Here is a 14,852-nt window from a genome sequence, read left to right on the forward strand (position 1 = left end):
CCACACCCTGCCCAGCTGATGTGGCCCCTTCTGAGCAAAACTGGAGTGGGGCACTATTTGGTGACATTGCTCTGTGACACATTTCTTTCTTTTTTTTTTTTTTTTTTTCAAGATGGGGTTTCACCATGTTGGTCAGGCTGGTGTTGAACTCCCAACCTCAGGTGATCCACCCGCCTTGGCCTCCAAAGTGCTTGGATTACAGGCGTGAGCCACCACGCCCAGCCTGTGACACATTTCTGGGTCAGGCCACCCAGAAATGACCCCTTTTAGTCCCCAGGAACAACAGTGCAGGCTGTACTGCGTTAGTATTTTGAACTCTGTAGGTGCCGGATGATAAATATTTTCGAGTAGGGTTTACACCGGATATGATCAAACAAACCATGTATGTGTACACACCAGCAGAGTAACCTCTGTCACCTGTTTTCCAGCACATGGGGGCACACCCTAAGGAATCCATATCTCACAACCAGTTGCTCCTTACTGCCCCTGGTCGCTTCAAACTCCTGAGAGGGGTCCTGCCAGAGAACCCCCTCTTCTATGTGTTCTGAGGATTCAGCCTTCCTGAATCCAGCCTGGCAGGCAGGAGCCTTCCCAACAAGGCCCTCCCAGGGCTTACTTCCCAGGGCAGTTGGGTGCATCTCTGAGTGGACACTGCCCCCTTGAGGTCATGCCCACTATGACACCTGGGAGAGCAGAGCTTACACAATAGAAACAGACCCTGGTGATGCTTTCCTTCTAGGTGCCCTCTCTGGGTGCCTCAAGATTGAACCAAAATGCAGAGCTGGGTTACAACTGTGTTTGGGGGAGGCTTTCATCTTGCACCGAGAATCCAAGCCGACAAAGCCTGCAAACCACCATCCCTGATAACCTTTCAACCAGACTGAATCCCTTTGTATCCTGGGCCCACTAAGTTCTCTCTGGAATACTCTCTCATATAATAATAATAATAATTATTATTATTATTATTATTATTTGAGACGGAGTTTCACTGGAGGCTGGAGTTCAGTGGTGTGATCTTGGCTCACTGCAACCTCTGCCTCCTGGGTTCAAGTGATTCTCTTGCCTCAGCCTCCTGAGAAGCTGGGATTACAGATGCATGCCACCATGCCAGGCTAATTTTTATATTTTTAGTAGAGATGGGGTTTTGCCATATTGGCCAGGATGGTCTCGAACTCCTGACCTCAGGTGATTTGCCTACTTCAGCCTCCAGAAGTGCTGGGATTACAGGTGCCCAGCCGTCTCCCACATCCTTATCTGGCTACCTCCTACTGGACAGACATTGATGTCTCTTCCCTTGGGAAGTTTCCCAGTGTCCCACATTGGTTAGATGCAGCTTTAACGTGCTTCCATAACCCCATGGCAGTGTTTTATCCAACCGTATTGTCATGGCTGCTTGGGTTTCTGACCTCCCACTGGCAGGCAAGTGGTGTGTGGTAGGGACTCAGAGACTGGAGCTCCCCAGCACCTGGCCCTGACAAATTTTTTGTGTAGGAAGAGGCAAGACCAGCCAGCTCTCCACATAGAGAAAATGGTGTAAGGTGAGAAAACCTCAAGGAAAGGCTCACCTCTCCTGGGGCTCCCACCCACTCAGAGCCTGGCTGCTTTCCCCGCCTCCTCCTCTCCCACCATAAAACTGGGTGGCCAGCCAGGTGAGGTGGCTCACGCCTGTAATCCCAGCACTTTGGGAGGTTGAGGTGGGCAGAACTTGAGGTCAGGAGTTCGAGACCAGCCTGGCTAACATGGTGAAAACCCTGTCTCTACTAAAAATACAAACATTAGCCAGGTGTGGGGGCAGATGCCTACAATCCCAGCTACTGGGGAGGCAGAGGCAGAAGAATCACTTGAACCCAAAAGGTGGAGGTTGCAGTGAGCTGAGGTCACACCACTGCACTCCAGCCTGCGGCAACAGAGACTCTGTCTTAAACACACACACACACACCATATGGCCCAGAACATTGAAGGAGGAGAGCGGATAAGGCACTCAGGCACTTGCTGTTTCATGCAAAGCAAAAGCTAGGTGGGACCCAGCCAGGCACCGTGGCTCACGCCTATAATCCCAGCACTTTGGGAGGCCAAGGAAGGTGGATCACCTGAGGTCAGGAGTTCAAGACCAGCCTGACCGACAGTCTCTACTAAAAATACAAAAATTAGCCGGGTGTGGTGGCGCATGCCTGTAATACCAGCTACTCAGGAGGCTGAGGCAGGAGAATCACTTGAACCCGGGAGGCGGAGGTTGCAGTGAGCCGAGATTGCGCCACTACACTCCAGCAAGTGTGAAACCTCATCTCAAAAAAAAAAAAAAAAAAAAAAGCTGGGTGGGACCTAAGATGTGTGAGAGCCTCAGAAGCCCCTCAGTTCTGGTTCTATCTCCAGTGAGGTCACTAGTGCTCACCAAGACCTAAGAGAACAGGAGCAGAGCCACCTTCATCAAGGCAAATGCTGAGTGTGTATGAGATGCAGGTGGAAAAGATGTCGTTTGATGTGAATTCGACAAAATCTTGTTCCCAGGGCCATCTAGTTGGTAAGAGAGTCTGGTGCAAGGCCTTGTATGTGGAATGGGGTTAGACAGACTTGGGTGCTGGTTCCAGCTGCCCCTGACTCACTGTGGGACTTTGACAGGTTGTTTCCCCTCTCAGAACCCTTTCTTTATCCAAATGGGAACAATTATGGAACTTAGCTCAAAGGTGGTTGTGAAACCTGTTAACATGACGAGGAGAAAGTAGAGAGTGTAAGAAATGACAGCGAGATCCCAGAAATGAGAATGAAATGACAAGGAAATTCCAAAAATAAGAATGCCTGCTGCCTGGGACCAGTGTCACTGAGGCTTGTGCTCTGTGTGTGTGTGTTTCTGAGACAGAGTTTTGGTCTGTCACCCAGGCTAGAGTGCAACGGTGTGATCTCGGCTCACTGTAACCTCCACTTCCCAGGTTCAAGCAATTCTCTGCCTCAGCCTCCCAAGTAGCTGGGATTACAGGCATGTGCCTCCCTGCCTGCCTAATTTTTTTGTATTTTTAGTAGAGATGGGTTTTGCCATGTTGGTCAGGTTGGTCTTGAATTCCTGTCCTCATGTGATCTGCCTGCCTCGGTCTCCCAAAGTGCTGGGATTACAGGCATGAGGCACTGCGCCTGGACCCTAAAATTTATTTTCATTTATTTATTTAGGGACAGAGTCTCGTCTCTTGCCCAGGCTGGAGTGCAATGGCACGATCTCAGCTCACTGCAACCTCTGCCTTCCGGGTTCAAGTGATTCTCCTGCCTCAGCCTCCTGAGTAGCTGGGATTACAGGCATCCACCACCACACCTGGCTAATTTTTGTGTGTGTGTGTATCTTTAGTAGAGGGGGGTTTCACAATGTTGGATAGGCTGGTCTCGAACTCCTGACTTTGTGATCCGCCTGCCTCAGCCTCCCAAAGTACTAGGATTACAGTTGTGAGCCACCATGCCCAGCCCCTAAAACTTATTTTTAACAAGAAAAAAAATTTACCTCTGGGAACACAACATAATTTTTAAACTTTTTATAGAAAGGGAGTCTTTTAGCCAGGCGCAGTGGCTCATGCCTGTAATCCCAGCACTTTGGGAGGCCAAAGTGGGTGGATCATGACGTCAAGAGATTGAGACCATCCTGGCTAACATGGTGAAACACCATCTCTACTAAAAATACAAAAAATTAGCTGGGTGTGGTGGCACATGCCTGTAGTCCCAGCTACTCAGGAGGCTGAGGCAGGAGAATAGCTTGAACTTTGGAGGCAGAGGTTGCAGTGAGCTGAGATGGCACCACTGCACTCCAGCCTGGCAAGAGGGAGACTCTGTCTCAAAAAAAAAAAAAAAAAAGGCTGGTCTTGAATTCCTGGCCTCAAGAGATCCTCCTGACTTAGCCTCCCAAAGTCCTGGGATTACAGGCATGAGCCACCACACCTGGCCCACTCTAAACTCTTGCCTGCTTCTCCCCAACCCAGAAAGGCAGTATTGCAAAGTACAGGCTTGAGTCTGACCTAGGTTCAAATCCCTGTGCTGCCACTTGCTGGCTGTGTGACTTTGGGCAGGTCACTTTGCCTCCTCTCTGAGCCTCCACGTCTTCATCTGTAAGATGTGGATAATAATGTTAATTCCTCACAGGATGATTTTAAGCATCAGCGATAATGGATATTAAGCACTTAGCACAATGCCTGGCTCATGTAAGCCTGTTATAATCCAAGGCAGGCTCTCCTTATCCCAGGTACCATTGGGGGCTATTGGAGTAGAGGGAACCAGTATACGTTTATTGACAAATTAAATACACGTACCCCTATACAAGTATCACTGTGACATTTCAGGAACCTTGGAGCTGGGAACGCCCCTTCCTCCCGGCCTTCCTCTCCTCTAGGCTCCTCCCGATTTATCTTGGGCTCTCTAGAAAAGTGTTTCTGGCATTTTCTCACTGGAAACTCTGTAGGTGTGCTGGTTGGGCTCTCAGGGTTCAACATGGCCACACTGTCCCTGGGTGCTGCTCAGTCATTCATGTCCAGACCAAACTCTGGATACAACTCTTTGGTGGTAACACCTCGGATCACAGCTGAAAGGAAGGAAGGAAGGAAGGAAGGCTGAATGTCCAGTGGGGAGGTGGCAGGGAGTACAGCCAATGCCCTGAGCCAGTATCATTGCCCTGACCCACCAGGACCATCTCTGGCTACAAGCTGGTGCCCACACTTGTGCCTCGTCTAACTGGCTGAGGTAAGCTCCCTGCTACTCCTTCCAGGCTGCCCCCCGTGGGCCCTGCCTGACCACGCCACGCTAATAGCTCCCACCAGAGCTCCTCCATGTGCCAGCCACTGTGTTCAACACTGGACCTATGAGGACTCCTTGGACCCTCACCCCATTTTGAAGAAGAATGAAATAGAGCTCCCTCGATTCCATTCTCCACACAGAGCTGCTGGATTCATCTGCTTCAAATGTAAGCTGACTGTATGCTGTGCATGCTGGACATATCAGACTCCACCGCATGGCCCACGGGCTCGATCGAGTTTGCCCGTCTGGAGCCCCCATGATGCTGTTCTGCCTCCTTTCTCCACAAAGACTGGTCCTTTCTCCTGGGGAAGGGTTCTCCTCAGAGCCCTCCTCTGACTACCTTATCTTACCCCCAGCGCCCTGCTGTTCATACCTCAATATTCTCCCCATCTCTGCCCTGTGTCGCCTTCACAGCACCTAACACATTTTGTAATTAACCTGCTGAATCCACTTACTTCCTGGGTATTCCTCCACCCTCAACAGGAAAATAAACCACATGAGAGCAGAGACCTTCAAGTGTCTGGTTCACTAAATAGAAAAAATTAGCCGGGTGTGGTGGCGGACTCCTGTAATCTCAGCTACTCGGGAGGCTGAGGCAGGAGAATTGCTTAAACTCAGGAGGCAGGAGGCAGAGGTTGCAGTGAGCCAATATCACACCACTGCACTCCAGCCTGGGCAACAAGAGCAAAACTTTGTCTCAAAAAAAAAAAAAAAGTGTCCGGTTCATCAAAGTGTCCCAGTACTCTGTAGAGTGCTAGGCATAGAGCAGCAGCTCAGTAAATATTCACTGAATAAACAAAAAGGAGGTCAGGCATGGTGGCTCATGCCTGTAATCTTAGCACTTTGGGAGGCCAAGGTGGGTGGATCACTTGAGGTCAGGAGTTCAAGACCAGCCTGGCCAACATGGTAAAACCCCTTCTCCACTAAAAAAACAAAAGTTAGCTGGGCGTGGTGGTGTGTGCCTGCAGTTCCAGCTACTCGGGAGGCTGAGGCACTAGAATCGCTTGAACCTGGTAGGCAGAGGTTGCAGGGAGCCAAGATCATGCCACTACACTCCAGCCTGGATGAGAGTGAGACCTAGTCTAAAATAAAAAAGGGATAGGCCACTTGCTCCACATCATATGACCTGGAAGTGACAGGCCTCATGCAGGGTCTCGCTACTAAGAGCTTATGTTCTTTTTTTGAGATGGAGTTTTGCTCTTGTTGCCCAGGCTGGAGTACAGTGGATCCATCTTCATTTACCACAACCGCTGCCTCCCGGGTTCAAGCAATTCTCCTGCCTCAGCCTCCTGAGTAGCTGGGATTACAGGCATGTGCCACTATACCTAATTTTATATGTTTAGTAGAGACAAGGTTTCTCCATGTTGGTCAAGCTGGTCTCAAACTCCCAAACTCAGGTGATCGACCGGCCTCAGCCTCCCAAAATGCTGGGATTACAGGCATGAGCCACCCCGCCCAGCTGAGCTTCTGGTCTTAAACACTAGGCTACACTCCCCTCACATCCCCTTCTTCTTGGGCCCTGATCACCCTGCTCTTCTCATCCATCTATAGTTCCCGCCTCCGGTTTCTTCCTTCTCCTCCTCTGGGGCCCATTCTCCAGTGAAACACAGAGAAGCAGGCCAGGTGCTGTGGCTCATGCCTGTAATCCCAGCACTTTAGGAGACCAAGGCGGGTGGATCACCTGAGTTCGGGAGTTTGAGACTAGCCTGACCAACATGGAGAGACCCTGTTTCTACTAAAACTACAAAATTAGCTGGGCATGGTGGCACATGCCTGTAATCCCAGCTACTCTGGACGCTGAGGCAGGAGAATCGCTTGAACCCAGGAGGCGGAGGTCGCAATGAGCTGAGATGGTGCCATTGCACTCCAGCCTGGGCAACAAAAGTGAAACTCTGTCTCAAATTAAAAAAAAAAAAAAAAAAAAAGGAAACACAGCCCAGCTCTGAGCACTACCTCAGTGGTTACTGGCTGCTGAACATCAAAGTGCCTACCACTCTGAGCCAGGGGATGGAACTGAAGGGTATGTAAATTTCCTCACCTTCAAGGTAGGCTCTCCTAGCCAGCATGACACACAGGTATTGGTGTCTCTGCTAAAGCCCTCTAGATAGTAAGATTTTGTTCAAGGAGGAACAAAATACTCCTTTAAGTCACAAAGGGTCACCCCTGCACTTGCTGCCTCTTTAGCACGCCAGCCACTTGAGGCATGGTTGGTATCTTGATCACTCTGAGTAGGCCCCAGAAGACGGGGGAGACCCTGAATCCTCAGTCTGGCAGATGGGCAAGCCCCGCTCAAACCTGCCTGCAGCTCCAAAGCAGGCTCTGTACTTGAGGAACAAACCTAGGTGGCCAGGGAGGCCAGAGGCTGGTAAGGAGAGGGGCTGGGGCAGCCCAGGAGCAGGCCAACTGACCAAGGCAAGAGAATTGGCAAGTTAGGAGGCCCAGGAGCAAAACCCAACACCTCTAGGCGAGAAGACACCCTATGATGCCTGCTGGTGGCTCTGGAGTCCCAACTACTCACCTAATTTGCCCATCAGCATCTGCCCCACATCCTTGATGTCATTGTACTCGTGAAGCTGGGTAATGTGGTCCTCCAGTTCATCCACACTGTAGCCTCTGGGATGAGCGATGGAGAGAGGGGGAAAGACAGCCCAGTTAAGAAAGCAGATGACGACCCCAGGCTCAGGCAGTAATAAGGCATTTTGAAGGGCCTACTCTGTTCTAGGTACTGGGGATATGGTGACAGCAAGACAGACCCTGCCCTCATGAAGCTCAGAGCAGGGCAGGGGATCTCCTCAGGTCCTCACTCCTGGCAAACACCCCCTGTCTTCTTAGGGCGGGGTCTCCAGCCACAGTGGTACTATGTGACCCTGGCCACAGCTGAGGGACTTGCAGATGGGCACATAATCCAAACAGCCAGGTGGATTCCCTCAAGTGTGAAGTGCACACACTCTGCCATGTGGCTGGAGCAAGGGGCGTGGGGAACTCCAGGAGGTGTTCAAGAGCCAGCTTCCCCTACACAATTGAAAACTCCACCCGCAGAGAGAGAATGGAGTCTGTGCAGAGGGAAGCAGAGGCAGAGAACATAGCTCCAGAGACTGGGAGAGCAACAGCTTTCATTCCAGACAGCTTTCCAGGTCCTAGTTCAGGACCTCAGCAGCCAGAGCATCTCCCTACCTGAGAGGCTGCTGAAATACCCTGAATCCAGAAGCACAGTTCTATTTCTATGCTAAGCCAGTGCGACTGGGTTTCAGTTACTGGGCAGTTAGAGAGTTAAAATTTATCTTTTTTTTTTTTTTTTGAGACAGATTCTCACTCTGACACCCAGGCTGGAGTGCAGTAGCATGATCTCGGTTCACTACAACCTCCATCTCCCAGGTTTAAGTGATTCTCCTACCTTAGCCCCCTGAGTAGCTGGGACTACAGGTGCATGCTACCACACCTGGCTATTTTTTGTATTTTTAGTAGAGATAGGGTTTTGCCATGTTGGCCAGGATGGTCTCAAACTCCTGACCTCAAGTAATCTGCCTCCCAAAGTGCTGGGATTATATGCGTGAGCCACCGCGCCCAGCCAAAAGTTATCTTAACCGTGCTGGGGAACCAAATGAGACTTACTCAGATATGAACTGGGAGATCTCCTTGTCCAGCATGTCCCTCTTCTCCTTCAGTTTCTGAATGTCAAGGTGCAGAGACTCCTCACTGGTCTGATCAGCCTGGCCAGATTTGGGCAATGGCCTCTGAAAGGCAGAAAAAGTCATCAGCCAGACTGACCAGTTATCCACAATTCAGAGCCCACATGTCCCCCAGTAGTCACTCCCTGCTTCTGCTTGCTAATAGGCACCCCAGCCCCCTGAATAAGACTACATGTCCAAGCTTTCCTTGGAATTAGGTGTGGCTCTATGACTAAGTTCCAGCAAGTGGAACTTAATCATCTGGGATTTTTTTTTTTTTTTTTAGACAGAGTCTCTCTGTCACCCAGGCTAGAGTGCAGTGGCATGATCTCAGCTCACTGCAACCTCCACCTCTTGGATTCAAGCGATTTTCCTGCCTCAGACCCCCAAGTAGCTGGGACTATAGGTGTGTGCCACCACACCCAGCTAATTTTTGTATTTTTAGTAGAGATGGGGTTTTACCATGTTGGCCAGGATGGTCTTGATCTCTTGACCTCATGATCTGCCCCCCTCGGCCTCCCAAAGTGCTGGCATTACAGGCATGAGCCACCGCTTCTGGCCTGATTTTTGTATTTTTAGTAAAGACAGGGTTTCACCATGTTGGCCAGGCTGGTGTCAAACTCCTGACCTCAAGTGATCTGCCTGCCTCAACCTCCCAAAGTGTGGGATTACAGGCATGAGCCACCATGCCCAGCTGTCACTGGGTTTATCATCTCATTGAATAAAACCCTTCCTTCGGGTTATGTTTCATCTTTGCCCTTTCTGCCTATAGAAGCTGTGAAGGCCAGTGACTAGTACACAGCCAATCTTCAGGAAACATATGTTGAATGAGCTGTCTACACATGATACAAGAAGAGACCAAAGACACTCTTCCTGGTTTTAGGTTAGTGGCTTGTAACCCATCACTCAGCAGAATGAGTGAGCACTCTGCTAGGAACTGACAAAGGGTCCAGGAGAGCAGCAATGAATGACACATCAAGTCCAGCCCACTGCTCTCATAGAATGCGTAGCCTAGCCCCAAAGAGAAAGCACCCAACAATTAAGTTCTTCCTCCAGGTGCTTCCACTTAAAGCTCTACTTACGTATGGCCACATCAGAAAGGCCCTCTCCGACAGCCCTGTCTACGATGGTCATGTCTCAATCAATCATTCCCTTTCTACTGATTTATATATATATATATAATTATTATTATTATTTTTTGAGACAGAGTCTTGCTCTGTTGCCCAAGCCGGAGTGCAGTGACGCGATCTCGGCTCACTGCAATCTGCGCCTCCTGGGTTCAAGTTATTCTCCTGCCAGGCATGCGTCATCACACCCTGCTAATTTGGTTATTTTTAGTAGAGATGGGGTTTCGCCATGTTGGCCAGGCTGGTCTCGAACACCTGACCGCAGGTGATCCACTCGCCTTGGCCTCCCAAAGTGCTGGGATTACAGGTGTGAGCCACCACATCCGGCATATATATATTTCACCACAACCTCCGTCTCCCAGGTTCAAGCTATTCTCCTGCCTCAGCCTCCCAAGTAGCTGGGATTACAGGCATGCGCTGCCATACCTGGCTCATTTTTGTATTTTTAGTAGAGACAGGGTTTCACCATGTTGGTCAGGCTGATCTCGAACCGTTGACCTCGTGATCCACCCGCCTTGGCCTCCCAAAGTGCTGGGATTATAGGCTTGAGCCACCACGCCCAGCCTTTTAAAAATATTTTTTTAATTTAATTTTTCTTTTAAGATGGGGTTTGTCTCGCTCTATCATCCATGCTGGAGTGCAGTAGCAAAATCACACCTCACTGTAGCCTCAACCTTCTGGGCTTTAGCAATCCTCCCACCTCAGCCTCCTGAGTCGCTGTTAGGACAGGCATGTTCCATAACACTCAGCTAACATTTTTTTTTAATTTTTAAGTTTTTGTAGAGATGGGGTCTTGCTATGTCACCCAGTTTGGTCTTGAACTCTGGGCTGGAGTGATCCTCAAACCTTGGCCACCCAAAGTGTTAGGATTGCAAGCATGAGCCACCACACTTCGCCTGCTGATGTTTTATAGAATTTTTCATCACCTGTCAAGTTATACATTTCATTATTTTAATTGTCTTACGTTGCTTTACATCACTGAAGTGTAATGTCCATGCACGAAGGGACTTTTGTTCACTGCTGACTGCAGTGTCTACAACAGTACATGGCACACAGTAGGCACTCAATATTAATATTTATTAGTGAATGAATGAATAACCAATAAATGAATTATAAATCTGAAAAATGCTTTGAAGTACAGTGTGCTATGGGAGGGTCTAACAGGGCAACTGGACTGAGCCAGGAGTGGGGATAAGGCTTCTCCAAGGAAGCTGAATTTTAAGGGTTGAGCAGGCTTTAGCCTGGCAGAAAGGTGGAAGAAAGTATTGCAGGCAGAGGGGACAGAACAGTTGTCCCTCCATATCAGTGGGTTTCACACTGAAAATATCTGATTGAGAAAAAAGCATGGTTGAGTTTGTATTGAACATGTACAGACTTTTTGTCTTGTATCACTCCATGGGTGTCCTGGCAGCAATCTCCATGGATACCCAGGGATGAATGTGTACTCGAATGCTGTAAGGCAGGAGAGAGCACATGTGTTGGGGGAAATGAGAGTGGTTTCCATGTATGTGAATGGGTGAGTGAGGGGACAGTGGTATGAAAAAGAACAAATGCAACCATGCATAGTGCTATTAGAAAGGAGGAGAGGTGGCCGGGCATGGTGGCTGATGCCTGTAATCTCAGTACTTTGGGAGGCTGAGGCAGGTGGATCATGAGGTCGGGAGTTTGAGATCAGCCTGGCCAATATGGTGAAACTCTGTCTCTACTAAAAATACAAAAATTAGCTGGGCATGGTAACACACACCTATAATTTCAGCTACTCAGGAGGCTGAGGCAGGAGAATTGCTTGAACCTGGGAGGCGGAGGTTGCAGTGAGCTGAGATCGTGCCATTGCACTTCAGCCTGGGTAACAGAGTGAGACTCTGTCTCAAAAAACAAAAACAAAAAAACAAAACAAAAAAAAAAGGAGGAGAGGCAGAGCCCACTTCAAGAGCCTGGAGTTCCTCTGATGATACAAGGGCAGCTAGAGGAGTTGGTTTGTGGTCCTGGTTAGGAGGCTGAGTGTGATTTCAGACTTGGCAAGTAGGAAGGCAAAGATTATGCAGGCAGCTCTGGGTGTCCCAAGAAAGGTCAGGACTGGAGAGAGACAGGAGAGTTGTGGGCACTGGGATGGGCTGAGGGCGTGGAAGTGAGACCGTGGAGTGGGTATGTAGAAAGAGAACAGCAAGAGGAGGGCGGAGTGACTCGGAAATGCCCACATTTACCTCAGGAGTGGCAGGGAGCAGAGAAGCCAGCCAAGTGTGCACAGAAAAAGAGGCAGGAGGTCAGGAGGATGCTCCTGCAAAGAGGCCCAGAGAGGAGCAAGCACAGGGTACTGGTTAAGAGTTCAGTTCAAGGCCAGATGTGGTGGCTCACACCTATAATCCCAGCACTTTGGGAGGCCAAGGCAGGTGATCACCTGAGGCCAGGAGTTCAAGACCAGCCTGGCCAACATGGAAAAACCCTGTCTCTACTAAAAATACAAAAATTAGTGGGCCATGGTGGCAGGTGACTGTAATTCCAGCTACTATGGAGGCTGAGGCAGAAGAATCACTTGAACCTGGGAGGCAGAGGTTGCAGTGAGCTGAGATCGTGCCATTGCACTCCAACCTGGGAGACAGAGTGATACTCTGTCTCAAAAAACAAAACAAAACAAAACAAAACAAAACGAACTCAGTTCGAAGTCCCCAGCTCTGCCGTGTCCTGGCTATATTCATCTCTCTGGAACTCATGGTCCTCATCTCAACATGGGGACAGTAAACCATCTTGCCTCAAAGGTTGCTGGAAGGAACTGGAAAGACGATGTATGTAAAGTAAGCTGATGGGGACAGTGCTCAATAGAGCCTCTTTTTTTTTTTTTGAGACAAAGTCTTGCTGTGTCACCCAGGCTGGAATGCAGTACGATCTCGGCTCACTGCAACCTCTGCCACCCTGGGTTCAAGCGATTCTCCTGCCTCAGCCTCCCAAGTAGGTGGGATTACAGATGCCTGCCACCACACCTGGCTAATTTTTGTATTTTTAGTAGAGATGTCATTTCAACATGTTGGCCAGGCTTGTCTCAAACTCCTGACCTCAGCTGATCCACTCGCTTTTTAAAAATGGAAGGAATGGAAGTTGGGCATGGTGGCTTCTGCCTGTAATCCCAGCACTTTGGGAGGCCGAGGCAGGCGGGTTGCTTTGAGCTCACAAGTTTGAGACAATCCTGGGCAACGTGGCAAAAATCTGTCTCTACTGAAAATACAAAAAAATTAGCCAGGCATCATGGCACACGCCTGTGGTCCCAGCTATTTGGTAGGCTGAGGTGGGAGGATGGGTTGGGCTTGGGAGGCAGAGGTTACAGTGAGCCCAGATCGCACCATTGCAAGCCAGCCTGGGCGACAGAGTGAAACCCCGTCTCAAAAAAAAAAAAAAAAAAAAAAAAAAAAGAAAAGGGAAGGAATAATGAATTAGCATGAATGAGAAAGGCATGATCTGCAGTTAGTTACCCCATGGTCAAAAACAGTGAAAACCAACTCACTCACAGAGAGTTCAATCAGCCAAATGCTTTTGGCAAACTGTGGTTGCCACCTTGTCATTGTCATCTGGGCTCACTGTGACTTGCCCTTCGGACCTTGCCTCTGACCCTGCCATCTGTGGAGAGCCCTCTTTGCAAGTCCAACCCTGGGCTCTCCCTCTCAGAACCCATGCGCATACTTGTCCTGGAACTGTTTTTTTGCCTGTGGCTCCTGGAGGGCAGGGGGCTCTCTGGCACACACCTGCATTGCGCAGTTGCTAAATCAATGAACAAACAAATACCAAGTCTTTCCTGATCTAACTTCTTTTTTTTTTTTTTTTTTGAGACGTAGTCTAGCTCTGTTGCCCAAGCTGGAGTGCAGTGGGGCAATCTCGGCTCACTACAACCTCCACCTCCCTGGATGAAGTGATTCTCCTGCCTCAGCCTCCTGAGTAGCTAGGATTACAGGCATGCACCACCACGCTCGGCTGATTTTTTTTTTTTTTTTTTTTTTTTTTTTTTGTATTTTTAGTAGAGACAGGGTTTCACCATGTTGGCCAGGCTGGTCTTGAACTCCTGACCTCAAATGATCCACCCGCCTCAGCCTCCCAAAGTGCTGGGATTACAGGTGTGAGCCACCTCTCCTGGTCCTCATGATCTAACTTGAGAGTGGTGGTAGTGGTAGTGGCAACTCCAACTGGGGGATGAGAGGAGGAGGAGGCTACGTTTTGGGGGTGGCTTGCCAGAGAAGAGGAGAGACTATTAGCAACTAAAGGAGTGGCCAGGGTGAACACCAAGCATTTTCCTGACTGGGGAGCTGTGGGTTTGTTTAAAGGCAGGGCTGGGTGAGGGGTGAAACCAGCGAGCAGGAGAGATGGCTGGTGCTTGACTGGAGTGAAAGGCATCTGAGGAGGCAGGAGACAGGAAGAGGAGGGAGAAGAGTTAGACTAGGACAGGACAGGATAGCACTTCTTTGAAGACTGGCAGGCGGGAGGAAAGGAAGGGGAGGGATTGAGAAAAGACCTGGAGGTTCTCAGTCGGCTGGGAGAAGACATGGAAGAGGGCCAAATGGGGATCAGCTGCTGTTGGGATGGGGAGGAGGGCTGGGAGCGGCAAGGATTCACATGGAGGGAGTGTCGGGGGATGGGAAGGTAGGTGTGGGTAAAACATACTCACAGGGGGTCGGAAGGCCCCGCGGCAACTTCGGGTAAGTCCTGATTCAGTCCTGCAGAGGAATCCGAGGGGAAAGCCTGATTGAACCCCCAGCCCGCTCTGATAGGACCGGGATACCGTGGGGATGCGGGAGGAGAAGCGGCTGGGAAGTAGGAGCGCCCGGAACTGAAAAGGAGACACATACGCTCCCAGGATCAGGGTAGAGACCCTCTAAGAAGGGGAAGTTCCGAGAGGGGGGTTGTCTGGAGCACTGGATGGGAGTCTTTGGAAGTGATTTCTGGAAAGGGAAAAGTCTGGGGTAGGGCTGTGAGGAGTCAGGAAAGAAACTGTGGAGTCCATTTCTCGCCCACCTCCTGAGCCCTGGGGTCCGAGGCCCCCGGATCAGGGGGTTGAGTGGCGCAAGAGGATCCAGGGCGGGAGTCGGAGAACGGCCTCTCAGGTTCTGACCCGGAGCGTGAACGGTCGCACAGAAAGGTGCGCGCGCACCCAACGGTAACCAGCCCCGCTCCTCTCCCGGGATGGGCGGGGACAGCAGTTGCGTGCGCAGCTTTTGTTGACCCGCCACAGGTCCCTCTGGCCACGCCGCCGCCTGGCCACGCCTCCTTTCCGCTTCATCTTTCTCATTGATCAATAGGCTTGGATCGTTGA

The 14,852-nt window shown here is 50.1% G+C and overlaps 1 protein-coding gene across 1 annotated transcript; it reads right to left on the reverse strand.

Annotated features, from left to right (window-relative positions):
- Positions 1-4,431: 4,431 nt before the first annotated feature.
- Positions 4,432-14,849, reverse strand: SWI5 (SWI5 homologous recombination repair protein). The gene is given in 6 exon segments (XM_021674054.2): positions 4,432-4,552; positions 7,283-7,377; positions 8,377-8,498; positions 14,208-14,256; positions 14,555-14,645; positions 14,648-14,849. Coding segments are annotated over 6 exon segments (603 nt in total). The 5' UTR covers positions 14,829-14,849; the 3' UTR covers positions 4,432-4,487.
- Between the last annotated feature and the right edge of the window lie 3 nt (positions 14,850-14,852).

Source organism: Aotus nancymaae, unplaced genomic scaffold, assembly GCF_030222135.1.
Source record: "Aotus nancymaae isolate 86718 unplaced genomic scaffold, 86718_ANA_hifiasm-v0.15.2.pri h1tg000003l, whole genome shotgun sequence".
NCBI classification, from domain to species: Eukaryota; Metazoa; Chordata; class Mammalia; order Primates; family Aotidae; genus Aotus; species Aotus nancymaae.